At 54.3% G+C, this 20,097-nt stretch overlaps 1 protein-coding gene across 6 annotated transcripts in view; it reads left to right on the forward strand.

Annotated features, from left to right (window-relative positions):
* TNS1 (tensin 1) overlaps positions 1–20,097 on the forward strand; it is a 204,983-nt gene that overhangs the window by 179,032 nt on the left and 5,854 nt on the right. For all 6 annotated transcript variants that reach the window (XM_027121786.1, XM_027121791.1, XM_027121783.1 and 3 more), the window contains 10 exons: positions 3,857–4,055; positions 7,449–8,515; positions 11,197–11,283; positions 12,003–12,134; positions 12,543–12,635; positions 13,580–13,657; positions 15,487–15,558; positions 15,811–15,979; positions 16,951–17,019; positions 17,486–17,518. In XM_027121786.1, the coding sequence (XP_026977587.1) occupies positions 3,857–4,055; positions 7,449–8,515; positions 11,197–11,283; positions 12,003–12,134; positions 12,543–12,635; positions 13,580–13,657; positions 15,487–15,558; positions 15,811–15,979; positions 16,951–17,019; positions 17,486–17,518 (1,999 nt within the window). The remainder of the gene's footprint in view (positions 1–3,856; positions 4,056–7,448; positions 8,516–11,196; positions 11,284–12,002; positions 12,135–12,542; positions 12,636–13,579; positions 13,658–15,486; positions 15,559–15,810; positions 15,980–16,950; positions 17,020–17,485; positions 17,519–20,097) is intronic.

The raw sequence follows: 20,097 nt of genomic DNA on the forward strand, positions 1-20,097 counted from the left end.
CCTGCTCTGGGTTCATGAGGAAGAGAGATTGAGTGAATCTCTACCCCTGATTTGGGCCTGGAAGGTCAGCCAACCAAGGAAGAGGATGGGGGTAGAGAGTAAGGTGAGGGCAGAGCCAGGCGGGCTGGGCCTGAAATCCGCAGGCTGCGAGCCTCAGAGCAAAGCCCCCAGGCTCGTTGGCCACCTCAACTCATAGGGCTGTTTCCAGCCTTCGTGGTGGGAATGGCTTCTGGTGCTTCTTCCTGGGTAAGCAGTCCTGTCCTCCAGGTTCAGATGCTGAGTCCTCTGAGAGCTCCTCTGTAGCTTAGGATCTGATGGGAGTGGGGGCGGGGCTCACGAGCCTCATGCCTTAGGGATGTGGCCATCCTATAGGATCTCAGGTTTTCTAATATCTCCAGACTTTCTAACATACAGTCCCATTGATGTTCTGTGCAAGCTACACTCAGGCTCCTGTCACTACGACTGGGCCAGAAGGAGTTGGTGGGGACACAGCCTTGAGTGATGGCAAACAGAGCAGATGGGAGTCAGCATCTGTGGTCCCAGGCTTGGCACGGTCCTGACTCTGGCACCAGGTGGTGTGGGCGGCCTTACCTCAGTTCTGCTGCTGGTAAAAGCAGTATGCGTACTTTTGTACAGGATGGGGTGCTTATGTGAGTTGGGAATATAATATGAGTTGCTTACCCACTTCAGGTCTTGGCAGGAAACAGCTGGCTCATTCCAATGGGGCAACCGAGGAGACAATGGACTATTTAGAAGGTCTGGGCAAACCGACGAGAGACGGTGAAGCACCCCGCCACCGGGTGGCCCTCCTAGCAGGAGGTGGGAGCCATCCGCCCGCCAGGCCTGGAGGACGGGAGGGAGCCGGAGGAGAGGGCCCCCGACTGGAGCTGGGATCTTGGGTGGAAGATGCAGCCCTGGCACTTTGACCTTCTCTCCTCACCACCCCCCATCCCCTCCTAGTCTCTCCTACTAGCCAGCGGCCGAAGGGCAAAGCCATGTGGAGCCCTGAGGCCGGGGGTCTGGGGGGTTCGGTCGGTAAAAGCTGGCCTGCAGGGACACAGAGCAGGTTGGGGAGTGGATCAGAAGGACATGGCAGGTGGAAAAGATCACCGACTTCAGGGCTCACCACGTGCATTTTAGCTTGACCTTTTGGGGTCAGCAAGAATTCAAGAGAAGGAGAAAAAGGAATGTGTGCCTTTTAGGTCTTAGTTATTGTGCACCTCTGTGTGGGTGGGGCGGAGGGTAAAGGTCACACATCTACTAGTTTGTGGGACAGAAACTTATTGAGGACTTACTGTGTGCCAGGCACTGCAAATACAGATCAGCAAGGAGCCCGGGGCTGCCAGGGAGCAGATGGATCCCCTTGCCATCTCTGGGTGGGAGAGAAGGGTGCTAAGCGCTGCGGGCACCAGCGTGAAGCCGAGAGCCTGGAGGTGTCCAGGAGGAGTTTTCAGAGAGTGACCCCGGGCTGAGGGATGGGCAGGGAAGGTGGGCTCTGGCCTTGGGTCACAATTGCCATTTCTGTGGGCGTGAGGGGTCCTGTCTGAGGTCTCTTCTGTCAGAGTTACCCCAGAGCATGAAGCCAGCCCCCCAAGGCTAAAGACACTGAAATTCTCGGCTCCCTGATTTTCACCTGGCGGTATGTGCAGGGCCCAAGAGCAGGACCTGGGCCAGACTGCCTGCGTTCCTAGGCCAATTCTGCCACAGTCTACGTGTGGCCCAGGCAAGACACTTACATTCTCCAAATTCTACTCTCCTCATACAGTTGTTTGCTATTTTTACTATTATTAATAGCCCTGTGGAGCTGGGTCTTCTCTGGCTGATGGGCTGGAGTTCTGGGTAGCAGCCAACTCTGGGTGTCCCAGGAGGCTGTGGCCCCTCTAGGCCACCCAGAGACAGCGTTGAGAGTCAGGAGATGGTAGCCGTGGCCGCTGATTGGCTGTGTGTTCTGGGGCAAATCGCTCCACCTCTCTGGGCTGAGCAGACAGGTTACATCAGGAGCCAGCAGTCTGTGGCCAAATCCGGCCCATCATCTGTTTTTGTAAAGAAAGTTTTATTGTAACACAGCCACGCTCATCGCTTAATGTATGGTCTGTGGCTGCTCGCGCGATAACAACAGCAGAACTGAGCAGCTGTGAGAGAGACCGTCTGGCCCTCTAAGCCTGAAATATTTACTGTCGGGCGCTTTTCAAAAAAAGTGTGCTGCCCATCTCTTTGCTCCAGCAGGGCCTCGGGCTTGGACGGCATGGCATCATTGCCTTTGGAGGGGCTGTGGCCTGGGGTTCTGTGGGGTGGGTGGGTGGCCCGGCCTGGATGAGGGGGTTTTTGAGGGCGTCTTGCTGGCCTCAGCCCACGTGGACTCTATCTCTGGGTGCCGAGGTGGCTGGTCCTGTGTCACCCTGGGCTGGGTCCCTGGAATAGGCTGCCCCATGCCTGTCGCTTTGCAGACGTCTTGCCCCAGCCCCATTCACTGTTGCTGTTGGTTGGAGGGAACTCCGTGTGGAAACAACTCCTCTGGCTGGAGTTGTATGCAGACCGCAGGCCTCCTCCGTAAAGGGTCCTGTTCTAAAGGACCATCCTCTCCCTGGGTCCCCAGGCCTCTGGGCCTGGATGCAGGATATCAGGCCTGGAAGTCACCTCAGAGACCAGGGCCGGTAACGGCCCCATAACGCCTTGGTGATTCGGCTCCTTCCAAAGTAAAGCTTTCTTTGGGCTGAGGGGAGGGGGCGATTCTCTGACTCAGTGGTCAGCACAGTCCGGCTGCAGAGGCTCCAGGGGCCTGCCCCCTGCCCCCGCCCCCAGGGCTGCACAGACTGCAGTTCTTCCATTTCTGAGGCTGGTTTCAGCGGATGCCCTAATTGTGGGCAGAGGGTAGGTGTGTGCTCAGATCATGTTCCCCCTGGGACGTCCTCAGGGACGGTGCCAGGTTTGGAGGTGGTAGGAACGTCATCTAGCCCTGATCCTGTCCCTGGAGAAGCCCAGAGTGCCCTGCTTCTTCTTCCTGTTTGATAACAAGTTAGTCTGGGGGCTGGCTTCAGAGGCCGGGATCGGGGGCCGGGAGGGGCGCACAGCACTGGGCGGGGTGGTGGCCCGGGAGACCCGAGTCCTGGTTGTACCTCCAGCCGCTTCACTCTCCAGGCCTCAGCGTCTGCATCTGCAAAATGACTTTTCTGGCACTTGCTCCTCCCCCCTCCCCCGCCTAGCCTTCCTCTCAGGCCATTCTGAACACCAAGTGGGATAATGATGTCAGTCTCGGGAGGAATGCTAAGTGTGTCAGGCAAGGTGGGTGGGTGTGTCTTGGCATGCAGGGGCTGGGCGTGACTCACCCCGCACAGGCCTGTTGCTAGGCCAGCAAGCCTGTTTCTGGATTCTGGGTGTGGGGAGGAGCCAGCATGAGCCCTGGCGCTGTCCCGAGATGCACGGCTGGGCTGGAGCTTGGGGTCCACGAAGAGCTCAGACTCCAGCGGTGCCTGGGGAGCCTAGAAGGGCCTGGGGGCCTGGGTAGCAGGTCATAGAAAAGAAGCAGCTAGAGGGGATACCAGTGAAGGATGGGCATCCTGGCTCTAGGAGGGAGGATTCTGTGATGGCTGTGTTTTGGGGTCCATTTCTGGGAAGATTCTCAGAACGAGGCCCCGGTTAAAGGTTCCTTGAGGACTCTCACAGCTTCTCCAAGATGCTGGGAAGAGGGTGGGCCTGGGAAGGCAGAAGCCCTGGAGAATTGCCCTTTGCCTGCTTGGCTGTCCTTTTGGGGTTGTCCCCATAGGCCCTGGGGAAGGGGGCTCCCTGGAGGTTGGGTGGGGTCCGCACTGCACCCCTGTGGATCCAGACTCAGTCCCTGTCCCCTTGCCCCTTCCAGAGCCCCGGAGCTATGTGGAGTCGGTGGTGCGGACGGCAGTGGCTGGTCCCCGGACTCAGGATCCTGAGCCCAAGAGCTTTAGCGCCCCGGTTGCCCAGGCCTATGGCCGCGAGACACCCCTGAGGAACGGGACCCTGGGAGGCTCCTTTGTCTCCCCCAGCCCCCTTTCCACCAGCAGCCCCATCCTCAGCGCTGACAGGTAAGTGGGGAGGAAGATCCAGGCCTGGGACAGCACAGATGAGGCCTCTTGGATCTGTCTAGGGCGTGGACAGGCAGAAATCACATCCAGGTTGCTGCTCCTGGGAAACTAGCTCATCGGGGTGCATGGTGAGAGCATCCCCTGAGTGCCAGCTCCCCAGGGAGAGTATGAAGGTGAACCAGCCATAGTCCTTACCCCAGGTTTATTTATTTATTTTTTAAAGTTTTTTAAAAATAAATTTATTTATTTCATTTATTTATTTTTGGCTGTGTTGGGGTCTTCGTTGCTGCATGCAGGCTTTCTCTAGTTGTGGTGAGCAGGGGCTACTCTTCGTTGCGGTGCGTGGGCTTCTCATTTTGGTGGCTTCTCTTGTGGCTGAGCACGGGCCGTAGGCACGTGGGCTTCGGTAGTTGTGGCTCACGGGCTCTAGAGCGCAGGCTCAGTAGTTGTGGCGCAAGGGCTTATTTGCTCCGCGACATGTGGGGTCTTCCCGGACCAGGGCTCGAACCCGTGTCCCCTGCATTGGCAAGCGGACTCTTAACCACTGTGCCACCAGGGAAGCACTTTTTTTTTAATTTAAAAAAAATTTTTATTTTTATTTTTTGGCCACACCACGTGGCATGCGGGATCTTACTTCCCAACCAGGGATGGACCCTGTGCCCCACGCAGTGGAAATGTGGAGTCTTAACCACTGGACTGCCAGGGAAGTCCCCTTCCCCCAGGTTTAAAATTGAACACGAGTAATTACTATGTGGTGAGTGCTTCCTATGTGCCAGGCATTTTGCTAAGTGCTTTCTGTTTAAACCTCACAGCAATCCTATGAGGTAGGTACTATTATTATTCACACTTCTCAGAAGAGGAAACTGAGGCAGAGAGACATAAAGTAGCTTATTCAAGGTCCTACAGCTACATAATAGCAAAAATAGGATTCAAACCGAAGGTGTCTGGCTCCGGAACCCACATCTCTATCCTTCCCCACAGACCTGCGTTATGGTGCCTGACGGTCACGGGGTGAGAGTCAGATGTGCCCAGAGCAGATGTTTAAGCCACAGGCTCAGAGCGAGAGGCCGCTATTTCTGCCTTGGGATGCAGAGAGGGTCTCTGGGGGCTGAAAGTATTTGTGCTGAGGCCAGAAGGATGAGCAGGGGTTGAAAGGTGAAGGGGGAGGGAACGGCCCTTCCAGAAGGACAGCACGGCAAGGACAGAGGGGGGGGTGTGTGTGTGGAGGTGTTGGGCGTGGCGGCCTCGGGCACGCAGCTGCTGGTGAGGGGTTGCTGTAGGGTGAGAGGAGGGATGTCTTGGCGGATGGCTGGCTGGCGTTCTGAGGCGGGTCAGACAGAAAGGGTAGCCTGAAATTTCCCAGAGAGTGAGGCTCCTGTGTTTGGGGTGCAGTGAGAAGCTGCTTGACTGGGGGTGGTGGTGAGGCTTTATGATAGGGAGACAGGGAAGACAACATAGGAGAGGGACCCTGAGAGGAGCCTAGGCAGGGCAAAGGGTGCCAGGCGGTGAGGGGGCCCCAGAGAGCCTGCCTGGAGGCTGGAACTCGCCTCCAGGAGGGGAGCCTGCCCCTACCATCCCTTCCCACGTCCACTGCCCTTCCCAGCCCGGGACCCCACGGGGCCCGGTCACTGTCCAGCCACCTCTTCACAATTCTGCATGTGGAGGGGTGTGCCAAGCTTGCGGTGTACCTGCACTGGTCCAGCGTAATGCACCCCTCCTGGGTCGGGGCGCGGGGCGTGGGTGAGCAGAGGCACTTTTCTTCTGGAGGCTAAGAATTTGAAACCTCAAGCCAAGCACACACCCCAGTCCACCTAACCCCTCCCCAGCCTCCTGATGCCTCCATTTTTGGAAAGGTCTGCCTCTGGGCAGAAGCTGCATTCTTCTTTTAGAGGAAAGGAGATTTTACTCGCCTCTCCAGCCACCCTTGCTGATATTCAGGGAGTGCTGACATTAGGAAGTTTTCACCATTTCTCACTCCTCAAATTCCTCCTGCAGTAGGCCTCAGGAAGCCAGCTTCTCCTCCAGAACTCCATTTCCATGTCCCCAGCCCCCACTGTGCAGCCTGACCTATCCCCCCATTCCTCAGAATCCAGGTTATTCTGTACCGAAGTGGTGTTCCACTTTGGCCCCTTCTGGGATGCGAGGTAGACTTTGTCCTGGCCTGGCCCCTGCCCTTCTCCCTGCCCTTGGCTCGTGCCTAGCCCTCCCACCTCACATCACCCAGGGGACCTGAGCTTATCCAACCTGGCCCAGGGTGTGGCCGGCCAGCCTCCAGACTCCTTCCAGTCTGCGGCTCCAGGCTTTGGAGCATCGTCTTATGTAAGAACCTTCCCCACCCCCCTGCCCCAGGGGCTGCTGGTGCAGAATTTGCCTGCTACCTCCCTGCAGCTGCTGCTTATGCGTGGTCTCTTTCAACCTTTGTCTCTCCTGCCATATCATCGAGGAATAGAAGTTTGGGTCTGGAAGGAATCAGAGTCATCTAACCTATTTCCCTCATTTTACACGTGGGAAAACTTTTAACAAGCAGAATCCAGGTTTCCCAACTCACAGGCCATGGACTTGTATCAATACTTAACTTCAGAGGAGAACCTTTGACTGTGGCCATTCCCCCGGGTACAGTGCCCTCTGAACTGAATTTTATCAGTCTTAGAATTGAGAGCGACCTCTGAGCTCATCTCATGTAACCTCCCAATGGAGGAAATTTCCTCCACAGCATTTGGGTCAAGAGGTTGGTCAGTCTCTGCTTAAATGCTCCTAATGATGGGAGCCTCATTGCCATGTAAAGCGGCCTGCTCCATTGGTGGCCAGATCCAGTGGCTAGAATGCAGATCTTATAATGAGCTGAAATCTCCTGTGAGATTTCTTCATCTTTGCTGTTTTGGAGCTACCCAGGAATGGATGCCCAGTTACACTCTCAGTGTTTAAAGATGCTGATAGCACACCTGGGGAAACTGAGTCAAGGTAGGATACTTCCAGTAGGAACAGGATCCAAGTGGTTTAACCCCCTCTCCAGTGTTCAGTTTCTGTGATGCTGGATGGGGCAACAGGACAGCCACCTTCAGTTTCGATAGGAGAGATCTCGCTCTGACCTGTGGTTGAGCAGTCAGGGTGGTGCTTGAGGATACATGGGCTTTGGAGTTAGACACAGCTGAGTTGAAATCCTGGTCTATTATGAGCTGTGTGGGTGTGAGCCTATTGCTTAACCTCTCTGAACCTCAGTTTTTTCTTCTGATGTCCGTAGGGTGATGTATCAAAGCCCTAACTTTCCTGTGCGTGTGAGGGGAGCTTTTATTGTCTTATTAGTGGTTGGAGGGAGGGCTGAGGGTTCACTGAAAGCCTGTCCTTCATTAAATGCCATTTGGTGACATCTTGACCTGCCCCGTCTCTCTCTAGCACTTCAGTGGGGAGTTTCCCATCAGGGGAGAGCAGCGACCAGGGCCCGCGGACACCCACCCAGCCTCTGCTGGATTCTGGCTTCCGCTCCGGCAGCCTGGGCCAGCCCAGCCCTTCGGCTCAGAGAAGCTACCAGAGCTCTTCTCCTCTCCCGACTGCGGGCAGCATCTACAGCAGCCCCGACTACTCACTTCAGCCGTTCAGCTCCCTGGAAAGCCAGGCCCGGTCTCAGTTCGGTGTGGCGGGTGTCCAGATGGTACCTGGGAGCCCTCAGGCACGGCACAGGACAGTGGGCACCAACACTCCCTCTAGTCCTGGCTTTGTCCGCCGGGCCGTGAATCCCGCCATGGCTGCCCCCAGCAGCCCCAGTTTGACCCACCGCCAGGTGATGGGTCCACCCGGAACTGGTTTCCATGGTAACACGGTCTCCAGCCCCCAGAGCAGTGCAGCAACCACTCCGGGAAGCCCCAGCCTGGGTCGGCACCCTGGGGCCCACCAGGTTTCAAGCCTCCATGGCAATGTGGCCACCACTCCAGGGAGCCCCAGCCTGGGCCGGCACCCTGGGGCCCACCAAGGCAACCTGGCCTCCAGTCTCCATGGCAACGCAGTAGCCAGCCCCGGAAGCCCCAGCCTGGGCCGTCACTTGGGAGGGTCTGGATCTGTGGTTTCCGGCAGCCCCAGCTTGGACCAGCAGGTGGCCTATGGTGGCTACTCCACCCCTGAGGACCGGAGACCCACGTTGTCCCGACAGAGCAGCGCCTCGGGCTACCAGGCCCCTTCCACGCCCTCCTTTCCTGTGTCCCCTGCCTACTACCCCAGCCTGAGCAACCCCGCCGCCTCCCCCTCGCCAGATTCAGCAGCCTTCCGGCAAGGGAGCCCAACACCGGCCTTGCCAGAGAAGCGGAGGATGTCCATGGGAGACCGAGCAGGCAGCCTCCCCAACTATGCCACCGTCAACGGGAAGGTGTCCTCCTCGCCTGTCGCCAGCGGCATGTCCAGTCCCAGCGGGGGCAGCGCCGTCTCCTTCTCCCACACTCTGCCCGACTTCTCCAAGTACTCCATGCCAGGTGCGCCCTCCTTCCACGTCATCTCTCCCGTTGACAGATGAAGCCCAGCAGTTAGGGTACCTGTGCTAGTCTCTGTTCTGACATCTCCTTGGCAGACACAACCTCGGGTGGATCACCAACTTCTGGGCCTCAGACGCCTTCCCTGTGTAATGGGAGTTGGAGCCGTGGTCGTGGCAGCCTTACCTGTGTAATGGGAGTTGGAGCTGTGGTCGTGGCAGCCTTCCCTGTGTAATGGGAGTTGGAGCCATGGTCGTGGCAGCAGTGGGGGCAGGGATGAGGAGGTAGATGCGGTGATGGCACTGCTGTTACAATGATCTTCACCATCATCGTAGCCACCACCACTTGTTGAGCACATGCTCTGTGCCAGGCTCTGAGCCAAGGACTAGGACTATCTCATCAGTCCTCACGGCCACCTGGCAAAGTGGGTATGATTTTGCTCAATTTGCACATTACTTTTCCAGCCCACAGCATGGTTCCCACCTTTTGATCCCCACTTTGCGCACATCACTAATAATAGATCTGGCAGCCGGAGCGATATGGCACAAGGCCGAGGGTTAAGCATTTTTACTGGAGTCTAGTTTCTACCAACCCGGCTTCACTGAAGCCCACGCAGTCTTGCACACTGAATTCTTCTCTCATCGTCAGAACTGGGCATCTTTTGCCTCCACTGAGAGGGCTCATTTTCTAAACAAAAAGGTCAGGGTGTCAGCTGATCTGCAGCTTCTCAGCCAGATCTCCAACCTGACTATGTACAGAGCAGCCCTGGAGCCCTGGGACATTCAAGGAAGATTTAGAATGCTGCAGGCAGCCTGGGATGGGCCCCAGCTGCCCAGATTCTCAGTATCACTCCCAGGTCCTGCCCTGAGCCTGCCAAACGACACTGCACACCCCTGCTTCCTGCTGCTCGCCAGAGACATCTGGTTCCCAGCCCCAGTTCTTGGAGGATGCAGAACTTCTAGTAGTTGGGACATTTCCTGTTTCCCACCATCTTCCTTGCTTAAAATAGCCATGGGAGTCAACACAGGAAGGCACATGGGGCTGTAGCCACCTCTGACAGCTCGTTAGACAGGCCCCAGCAGCCCCAGGGCCTGGGGCTTTGGAGCCGAGAGAGGCAGCTTGCACAGTTGTACAGCCCAGCTGCCTAGCCCAGAGGCCCTGCTAAGTGCACAGCTGCCAGGAAAAGGAGCTGACCTATCCCATCTCCGTCCTCCAGAAACAGATCCTAGAAGCCTAGCAGAGTGTAAATGACAAGTTGAAATTGACTAAGCATCAGACACACAGCCTAACACACATCTCTGGTCTGTGCCCTGAACTTCACAGCACCATGAACACAGGCTCCTCTGTTCCAGCCTCTCACTGACGAAAGGAGTGGAAACATGCAGATTTGGAATATTCTTTTTCACCCTTTTCCCCATCCTCCCTTTGTTTTCTTTGGTGCCAAAAGATGAAGCAAGAGGTTGGAGAGTGAGACCCACATGTCCTAATACCCAGCCAGGAAGATATGGTGTAGCTGGCACCAAACTGGTTGCTGCATCTTCTTACCTGGGAAGGTCTTACAAAAGCCTTTCTGTGGACCATCTGTGTGACTTGGGCAAGTTGCTCTCCCTCTCTGAACCTCACATTCCTCACTTGTAAAGTAATAGGTTGGATAAGGTGCTCTCTGAGCTCCTCCAAAACCTAACATTCTATGAAAGCATCCCTCGTCTGCAGAGGGTCTGGGGTGGGGATGTCTGCCAGAGAAGTGGGGTCTGTGACACTCAGATGGCCTCTTAATTCTAGGCCAACCCTTCTCCTATTTGTCCCAGGCAGGGCAGGAGCAATCTTTTTGCTCTACCTGAGGCAGAACCCGTGCTTTCCATATGGGAAGTGAGGCGGAGCTTGGGGAAAGTGGACAGAAATGTGTTTTTCTGCTCTCATCCTCAAGGTTGTTATGATAGAGTTGGGAAATTGAGCCCATGGAGAAAGGGACTAGCAGGTGGGAGGGAAACTTCGGGAAGGGTTTAGTCTGAATCTTCTAGAGAAAGGGGGAGATGGGATGGAGTAGGGCTCTCGCTGGCTTGGTGAGAATGCTGTTCAGTCTCTTCAACAGGAGGGCAGCTCCGTGAGCCACGGTGGTTGTTGGAAGACAGGGGGAGGATGTGAAAGCAGGTCAAGGCCCCTCCCAGCAATGCTCTGATGATGTCTGAGCAGACCAGCTCTCTGTGTTAGTTTCCTAGGTCAGCCATAGCAAAGGACCACACACTAGGTGGCTTAAGACAACAGAAATTTATCCTCTCACAGTAGCTGAGGCTGGAAATCCCAAATCAAGGTATTGGCAGGACTGGTTCCTTCTGGAGACTCTGAGGGAGACTGTGTTCTAATCTCAGCTTCTCATGGTGGCTGGCAGTCTTGGGGTCCCTTGGCTTGAAGGTGCATCTTCCTAATCTCTGCCTCCATCTTCACATGACACTCTCCCCTTGTGTCTCCCTGTCCCTTTCCTTCTTTTTATAAGGACACCAGTCATATCGGATTGGGGTCCACTCTAATCCAGCACGACTGCATCTTATCTTGTTTACATCTGCAAAGACCCTATTTCCAAATAAGGTCCCATTCACAGGTACTGGGGGTTGATTCCAACATACCTTTTTGGGGGACAGAGATGGAGACTCATAACACCTTCTTTCCCTCTCCTTCTCCTTTAGACAACAGCCCTGAGACGCGGGCAAAAGTGAAATTTGTCCAGGACACTTCCAAGTATTGGTACAAGCCCGAGATCTCCAGAGAGCAGGGTAAGTGCTGGGTGGTGCTGAAGGTCCTGGGGTCCATCTGAGGCCACAGCTGGCGGCTGCCCACCTTGTCTTCCCTGGGCAAGGGACATAAGCAGACTCATTCCTCTTTGCAGTAGGTGGTGGTCACAGAGAGGAGCTGGGACCAAGGTTGGACAGGAAGAGGCACCTCCCCACAGTGAAGCCTTGGGCAGCAGAAGCAGTGGTTGTAGCTGTTTCCTTAAAAGCAGCAAAGTCTTGGTTTTCCAGGACAAAATGAAAGGCTGGCCGAGATACTGTGAAACCTTAGCTCTCCATCTGCATGATGTGGGAGATTGTTGCCCATTTTACAGAAAAATACATAGTTGGGATTGTGGGGATGGAGATGAGAGGCCTCAGCCCCTAGGGGAAGTCTGTGTGGATGTAGGGCAGGGTGACCTCCAGCCAGGGGTCAGAGCCGGACAGTTTTCTTGGAACGACCCCATCTATTCGTTTACTCACTGTATGGGCTGCTTTTGTGCTGTGATGGCAGCGATGAGTAGTGCCTGCAAAGCCTGAAATATTTACTGTCTGGCTATTTATAGAAAAACTTTGCTGACTCTAGTGTAGGAGGACCCTTAGGAGTGTTTACATTTTAACTTTAAGGACTCTCATCTCACCTGAGAAAGAAAGAGGTTCAAGACCTGATGAGACTTAAGCCAGTGCATCAGTTTCTCATTTCCCCTTCTCTCCTCCCGATTCAGCCATAGCCCTCCTTAAGGACCAGGAGCCAGGGGCTTTCATCATCCGAGACAGCCACTCCTTCCGAGGAGCCTATGGGCTGGCCATGAAGGTGTCTTCGCCCCCTCCGACCATCATGCAGCAGAATAAAAAAGGTAACACCAGCTTGTCCACTGGGGCCTCAGGACTAGGTGGTCCCTACAGTCTCTTTAGGTCCTGAGCTGCCAGAGGACGAGGGGTGGCTATGTGGGGTGGGCAGGTCTCTTAATTCTCATGGGAGCTGGTCCCTTCTAATCAGACGCTTCAGAAGAGCCGGTCTTGGGCTTGGTGATGATTGAGGTCAGAGAACAGGGAAGCAAGATGACTGGGACCCTGTGATTGAGTTTCCTTGAGGGGTGGGCTAGCAGTGGTGGTCTCTCCATCCCAGGGCTCTGGCCGTGTTATCGCTGTGACCCTTTCTCCATCACAGCCCAGCACACTGGAGAAGTTGGAAGTAGTGCTGGGAGGTGGAGGAAGGACACCGTGGGCAGTGACGCATCCACGTTTCTTTCTCTTCGTCCCAGGGGACATGACCCATGAGCTCGTGAGGCATTTCCTGATAGAGACGAGCCCCAGAGGAGTCAAGCTCAAGGGCTGCCCCAACGAGCCAAACTTCGGTGAGCTGTCCCCGCCTCCGTCCCCACGGTCTCAGGCCTGTCCCAGGCTCCCCGCTGCAGCGTCTGCCCGTCACCCTTGTCATAGACGCAGCAGAGAAATGCACGGCGACTCCCTTCCTCTGTGCTGTGGCGCCTTCACTCTGCCAGATTTCTTTCTGTATTTGTCCTACCCCGCGGAAACTTGTTATCATTACCACTGGAGTAACAACTATAACAACAGTTGCCTTTATCCACTACCTACTATGTAGGTACCTTATATCACTTAGTAGGTACCTTATATCACTTCTGGTCTCCCGACCATCCTGCGTGGTAGGTGTCATCGTCCCATTTTACACACGAGGGAACTGAGATTTATCCAGGGACACACAGCTAATAAGTTACTGAGTGGGGATTTGATCCCATCATCCTCTGACACTTCTGCTGCACTCTCCTGAGTGGAGCCCTGGCAGCTGGAGGGACTTAGGAGAGATGCTGAGAGTAACTTTCGATAAAGAAAAGTTGTGGGGGGCTTCCCTGGTGGCGCAGTGGTTGAGAGTCCGCCTGCCGATGCAGGGGACGCAGGTTCGTGCCCCGGTCCGGGAAGATCCCATGTGCCGCGGAGCGGCTGGGCCCATGAGCCATGGCCGCTAAGCCTGCGCGTCCAGAGCCTGTGCTCCGCAACGGGAGAGGCCACAGCAGTGAGAGGCCCGCGTACCGCAAAAAAAAAAAAAGAAAAGGAAAAGTTGTGGGGCAACCGTCTGACGGCTAGAGTGAGCCTTTAGAGTTTTCTCCCTTGGATCTTGCTGTCAAAGAGGGAATGAATTTTCAGTTTTGTGGAGGGGATGAGGGAGAGGTAAGGACGAAGCTAAAGATTATGGACAGTGGGATGGGGTGGGTGTGCTTCCTCAGTGCCCCCGACGTGCTCCCAGTAACGCTGCCTCTGCCGGCTGTCTCCCTCCCTGCAGGATCTCTGTCTGCCCTGGTCTACCAGCACTCCATCATCCCGCTGGCTCTGCCCTGTAAGCTGGTCATTCCAAACCGAGGTAGGAACCTGAGACTCCTCGCCCTCCAAGCGCACCCTTGTGCTGGCCTCCTTCACGTCTCTGCCCAGACAACTGCTCCAGAACATGCGCCAGGCTTGGAGGAAACGGGTCATGTTGCCAATCTTGGGAAACTCAAAACCACTCTCCTCTTTATTTTTTCTAATAAAAAAGAAGGGAAAGTTCATTAAAAATCTTAATTCCAGAAACACACATAATTGACTTGCCAGATTGTTCCAGAGAAAATTCTCTGGAGGCTTTAAGAATTCATACTTGAATCCTGAGAATTACGACTCATCCCAGGGGAGGAAATAGAAGCAGGAGACAGCCATAGGGAGGACCGTGTCCGGAGGCTGAGATGGGCATCAGTGGGCAGGGCCGAGGGAGGGGGGAGGGAAAGGCAGAGGTAGGAAGGTCATGGGGCATCCAGGTGTGGGAGGGCAGTCTGAATGAAGAGGAGAGAGCACACTCGAGGGACCTCTTAGGGATCCACATGGCGTGGGAAGGAGACAGGAAGCCCAAGATGTCCCTGGAGTTTCTAGTCTGCATGGCTGAGAGGGTGTTCCCTCGCCGAGGGGACATCGAGCTAATGGGAGGAGCAAGCCCTCTTTTGATTGTGGGAAGTACAGATAGAATTCAAGAGCTTTAGGACGTATAGGGCGAGAATTTGAGTGAGACACTGCGGCTGGCAAAAGAGATTTTAGCTCCTCTTAGAGAGGTGTCCCAGCCTCGGAGGAAGGAGGATGGACACCCCAAACCTTTCAACAGCACAGGCTTCCATTATGTAGCCCCAGATACACGGGGCTCCCGCGAGGGGAGGGGAATATGCCTGGCCCTGAACTTGAGGTCTAGGAACTGGTAACTGGGGTGCCTTCTCCCCATGCTCTCTGTCCACTAATAGGATATTCGGAATTGTGTCCGGGACTTGCTTTCAGTCTCTCTTGGAGGTCCTGGGGTTATGTCCGTAATTAAAACCTCCAATATTATTTGGCAATATCTATGTATCCAGTTCGATTCATTGAATTATTAATGATAATTGACCACTATTATCAACTTAAAAGTTCAAATACTATTTAAATAGCCCTATTAACCACATGATTTAGACACTAATTAAATTATATTTCTAAGGAATTTAGCAAAGTAATTTAATAATTATAACACTGCTCTTTATTTACATTGTATAAACCGGTGGTTCTCACAGCACGGTCCCCAGACCAGCAGCATTGGCACCCCTGGGAGCTTGTTCAAAATGTAGATATTCTCAAGTCCCCCCCTAATCAGAAGCTTTAGGGTGGTGCCCAGAAATCTGTGTTTTAACAAACCTGCACACCAACATCTGAGAAATGCTGGTATAAACAATACTCAGTTCTTATTAATATTGAAATTGTAGTTGTGCTGCATTGTGGTTTAATGAATTGGGCACTTACTGATCTACACATGAGATACCTCCATGCAAAACAACCATACCAGTTGCCACTTGAAGGCTTGCTTTATGTCAACGACTAGACTAACACTGTACACGGAACATCTCAAAAACCCAGGGAAGTGGGCGCTCTCATCATCACCTCTGTTTTATACATACTTGGCAAGTGACTGGGTGAGCATCTGAACCCTGCTCTGTTGGACTCCACAGCTCCCAACCAGTGTGCTGAATACTTAGAGCAATCACTGGACGTTCAAACTGGACACACGTGCTGACTGCCAGGGCTTATTATGAGAAGCGGTATCCGTTGCACAAAGTATTTGCAGAGCTAGCCTGAGGCCCAGCCAACCCTGTGCTTCTTTCCAGCTCTGCAGTTTTAATTACCAGCTGAATTAAATTTTTGTCTCAGACCCCACAGATGAATCAAAAGATAGCTCGGGCCCTGCCAACTCAACCACTGACCTGCTGAAGCAAGGGGCAGGTGAGTGGCCACCCCAGACGGGATCCCTGCCCAGGCCTTTCCTCCCCCTGGCCCTGTACCCTCCTGCAGGTGCAGGCTGGATATCTCTCCCAGACCCAGATGTCTCTGGGCAGACCACATTTCTGTGTGCAGATGCCTCGGCCCAAGGCTGGCCTGAAATTCATCTGCTCTCTTCTTCCCGAAGAGAGGACCTGGGGATGGTTCCCACCCACTTCGGCCCTCATGACACCTCCTTGGGTGGGTTTCTTCCAGCCTGCAACGTGCTCTTCATAAACTCTGTGGACATGGAGTCACTCACTGGGCCACAGGCCATCTCCAAAGCCACTTCTGAGACACTGGCTACTGACCCCACGCCGGCTGCCACCATCGTCCACTTCAAAGTTTCTGCCCAGGGAATCACACTGACTGACAACCAGAGAAAGTAAGATTCTTTTTTTTTTTCCCCCAAAGATGGTGTTTTTTTGTTTGTTTGTTTTTGTTTTTTATTAATTAATTAATTAATTTTTGGCTGCTTTGGGTCTTTGTTGCTGAGCGCGGGCTTTTCTTTTTAGTTGCGGTGAGCGGGGGCTACTCTTCGTTGCGGTGCGTGGGCTTCTCTTGTTGCCGAGCACAGGTTCTAGGCGCGCAGGCTTCAGTAGTTGTGGCTCGCGGGCTCAGTAGTTGTGGCTCGCGGGCTCTAGAGCGCAGGCTCAGTAGTTGTGGTGCACGGGCTTAGTTGCTCCGCGGCATGTGGGATCTTCCCGGACCAGGGATTGAACCCATGTCTCCTGCATTGGCAGGCGGATTCTTAACCACTGCGCCACCAGGGAAGCCCAATAAGATTCTTCTAATTGCTTCTGTGTTGGGCTCCCCCCAACCCTGTGACCCATCCATCCATCCACTTTCTCACCCACTCACCAATTGATCCATCCATTCCTGCATCTATTCATCCCCCATTTATCTTCGCCCACCCATTTATCCCTTCACTAATTTGTCTCCCTCTATCCATCATCCATCCATCCATCCATCCTTCCTTCCTTCCACAAACATGCCTGCACTTGTTATACAGCTGTAAATGCAACTGATAAAAGTCCCTGCTTTCTAGAGCAGAGGCCCTTCCTCTCACGCTCTCTCCCCAGCCCCTTTTCTTCCTCCTCCAGAGTTCCCCCGTTTCTCATTCCTCAATGCCAGTTTCTTCCTTCTTTTCCTAGACTCTAGCATTTTGAGACATGTTTCTATGAGACATCTCTCTGTCCCTGTGCATGGCTTTATGTCCCCAAAGGGAGCAGCCCAGGCCATCATGCTCAGAAGGGAAAGGCTGTGTCGACCTGTGACAGCCACAGGTGGTGGCCTGACCTGAAGGAGGCGTCACTTCAGCACTCATTCTCTGTTTATCTGATGTGTGTGCCACAGGCTCTTCTTCAGACGCCACTACCCCCTCAACACCATCACCTTCTGTGACCTGGATCCACAGGAGAGGAAGTAAGTCTCTTGTAGACACTTGCCTTCCCAGCCATCTTTCGAACACTGAAGTCTGTGTGTATGCATGCACGTGTGTGTGTATGCACTCCTGTGTGTGTGTGTGTGTGTGTGTGTGTGTGTGCATTCTTGGCTCAATTTGAAGATCTGCCCATGCCTGTGGGACCGTGAGTAGCTGTGTTGGCATCTTTTTGAGTTTTTCCCGCCACCAGTTTGAAGCCCCTCCCAGGGACCCAGACGCCTGCTTCTACCCCTCTGACCCTGAAGCTGCTTCTCTCCACGTTGGGGAAAGCTCCTTGGGAGGCAGGCTGCAGTGCTCTCTCCGCTGTGAATGCCCTGAGGCATGGTCTTTGGAGGCTCCTGCCCCCCTGGCACAGGGGCTCTGCCTTCCCCAGGGGTCCAGGCACACCCGGGGCTGGGCTCTGAGGGAGAAGTGGTGGTTTACGCTGTGCCGTCATTCTCTCCACAGGTGGATGAAGACGGAGGGAGGTTCCCCTGCTAAGTAAGTACGCTTCTCCCCACCCGGCTGGCTGGTCTTCATGCTCCTTGCCTGGGGCAGAGGTGGGTGCGGGAGTGGGTTTAGGATCCAGGAACAGGACGTAGGCAAAGGGCAGCTCTGGAGAAAAGCTTGCCCAGGCAGCCAGGTCTTTGGCCTTCTCCTGCCTCGAGGCCAAAGGCCCAGCCTCCAGTCTTGTCCCCTTCCCTCTCTCAGGACCAGACCCGCAGGGTCTGAGGAAGGGATCTGAAAGCTGAGAGTTTTATTGGAGGTGACGGCAGTGGGGCAGGGGTTGTTTAAATGATCTTTTCTGCCACAATCCTGGCATCCTTGATTCCCATTCCTGCTCTCTTGGCGGACTTCTGTGCGTGACGTGGCTGGGCTAGACCTCCACGTCAGACCGCGGGAGTCCGGTAGGTCTGAATTCCTTCCGAAATTCCACTGATGGCCCTGGGGTCCTTTGGTCAATTTTCCATCTATTTGGCATTTCGTAAGTGCTTCCAGGGAACTAACTCAGCCCTGGGAAAATTCAGACCAACCAGAGGGCTGATTCTGCCCTCGGGTGCCTGATGGTAGCACAGTAGATAAGAGAAGTGTATAAGCAGGCTAAGGTGCTGCAGTGGTTTTCAAGCTGTGTTCCAAGGAACACCAGGTTCCTCAGGTTTTAACTGAGCCGCTATGAGGGGAGGAACGATTTGCAGTTATTTATCAGGATGAATCGGAGTTTTCTCAGTAAAACCAAAACAAAGTGTAGGAATAACCTGGGTACTGAAGCTGACATAAGACTGTCACTATGGTCCATAATTCCACCTTTTACTTCGTTGGGCTCACCCAAACAGCCCCATTTTTTTCTCACTGATTGAATTTATCATAGGTAAACGTTACGCTGTTGAATTGATCCATTTATTGCCATAAGTACTGCTGTCACCTTTACATATCCAGACCTCATATAAGATTGGCTTTAGAAAAAGAAAACTTTCATTATTAAAAAGAAATCAAAACCACTGCTGATTTGGGAAGGTTTGGGGAAAGAACCCTTGTTTAAAAATAGGCTTGGGGCTTCCCTGGTGGCACAGTGGTTGAGAGTCCGCCTGCCGATGCAGGGGACACGGGTTCGGGCCCCGGTCCGGGAAGATCCCACATGCCGCGGAGCGGCTGGGCCCGTGAGCCATGGCCGCTGAGCCTGCGCGTCCGGAGCCTGTGCTCCGCAGCGGGAGAGGCCACAACAGTGAGACGCCCGAGTACTGCAAAAAAAAAAAAAAAATAGGTCTTATACGACAGGTAGAAATGGGTGTGGGAGCAGGAGAGAGCTGATTTCATGGGGATGGGGCTGGAGAGGCCACCAGATTGCAAGCTCCCTGAAGGTACGACTGTATCTGCCGTGTGGGAGGGGCTGATAGATATTTAGTAAGGAAATGAAAGGATGGAGGCAGGGAGGAGGAGAGCGAGGAGGAGGCCCAGTGAGGCCACTGTGGTCCAGATGCGTGGAACTGACCAGGGTCAGCACGATGAAAGCTCTCCTGGGGGTGTCTGTGTAACGGCAAGTCGGGTCTGGCTGCTCCCCTTTCAAAAGCCAATACAGAGGCCAGGTTGGTGGAAAGGAAAGTTTGCTTCATTTTGGATGCCGGCAATCACGGGGGAGGGTGGATGCAGCCCCCACCCCACCCCCACTGACAACCAGGGGGCAAGAGCTTTTATAGATGGGGGGAGGGAGCTACATGCCCCCTTAACTGGCCATGATGTAGTTAATTTCTTCCACCTGGTGGGAGTTTCAGTATCTACAAGACAGCTCACAGGATATGTCTCAGGATATTATCTATAGGCCTTGAGAAGGAACTAAAGGTCCTTAACTATGCTTAGTGACTAAACTACTATTATTTAGTCTTGTCGGACTGGTTTCCTTTGCTTCTGCATTTTCTCTGATTAAACTTATTCTCTGGCTAAAGTTTTTCCACAGACGAAAGGCAGGCAGAAGACATGGGGGGCCAGGACCATAGGGTCCTGCTCTGTTTCATCCAGAGGGGCCATGTGGGATGGAGGAGACCTCTCCTGGCTCAAGGTCACATAAAGAGTTAGCAGCTCAGCTGAAAAGAGGCCCCCGTGTGCAGTCCTCTCAAAGCTTATCTCAGCCTCCCCTGGGGCTCATGGGGTCACTGGGCTCTCCAAGTCCCTGCCGCCAGCCAGGAGGCCAGAGCTCTGCGTTTGAAGGGTCTTGTCTTACTCACCACCCGGCCCTCCAAGGGGGAGATGCATCCGGGACAGAAGCGGGCTGGTCCCAGGCCTGGAAATTCATCCTTGAGGAGTAGCTTTTGTGCTGCGCTTCCTTCTGACTCGCCCTTGTGGGGGCCCAGGAGAGCGCAGGGCTGGACGAGGGTGAGGCAGGCGAGATGCCTCAGGCCCCCAGTTTAAGGAGGTGCTCGCTCTGGGTGCTTGTAAGCGCTCCTCTCTGCCCCTGGGGGCTGAGGTTTCTTGCCGCATCCATTCCCCCAAGCAGAGGAAGGACTTGGGCTACTGTTGAGTTGGCCCTGAGGCCCACAGAGCTGAAATAAACATGAAGGGAGGGCAGGCGGGCAGTGTTCAGGCCT

Source organism: Aethalodelphis obliquidens, unplaced genomic scaffold (assembly GCF_003676395.1).
Source record: "Aethalodelphis obliquidens isolate GAN/ISIS:26980383/991018 unplaced genomic scaffold, ASM367639v1 scaffold2, whole genome shotgun sequence".
In the NCBI taxonomy this organism is placed as follows: domain Eukaryota; kingdom Metazoa; phylum Chordata; class Mammalia; order Artiodactyla; family Delphinidae; genus Aethalodelphis; species Aethalodelphis obliquidens.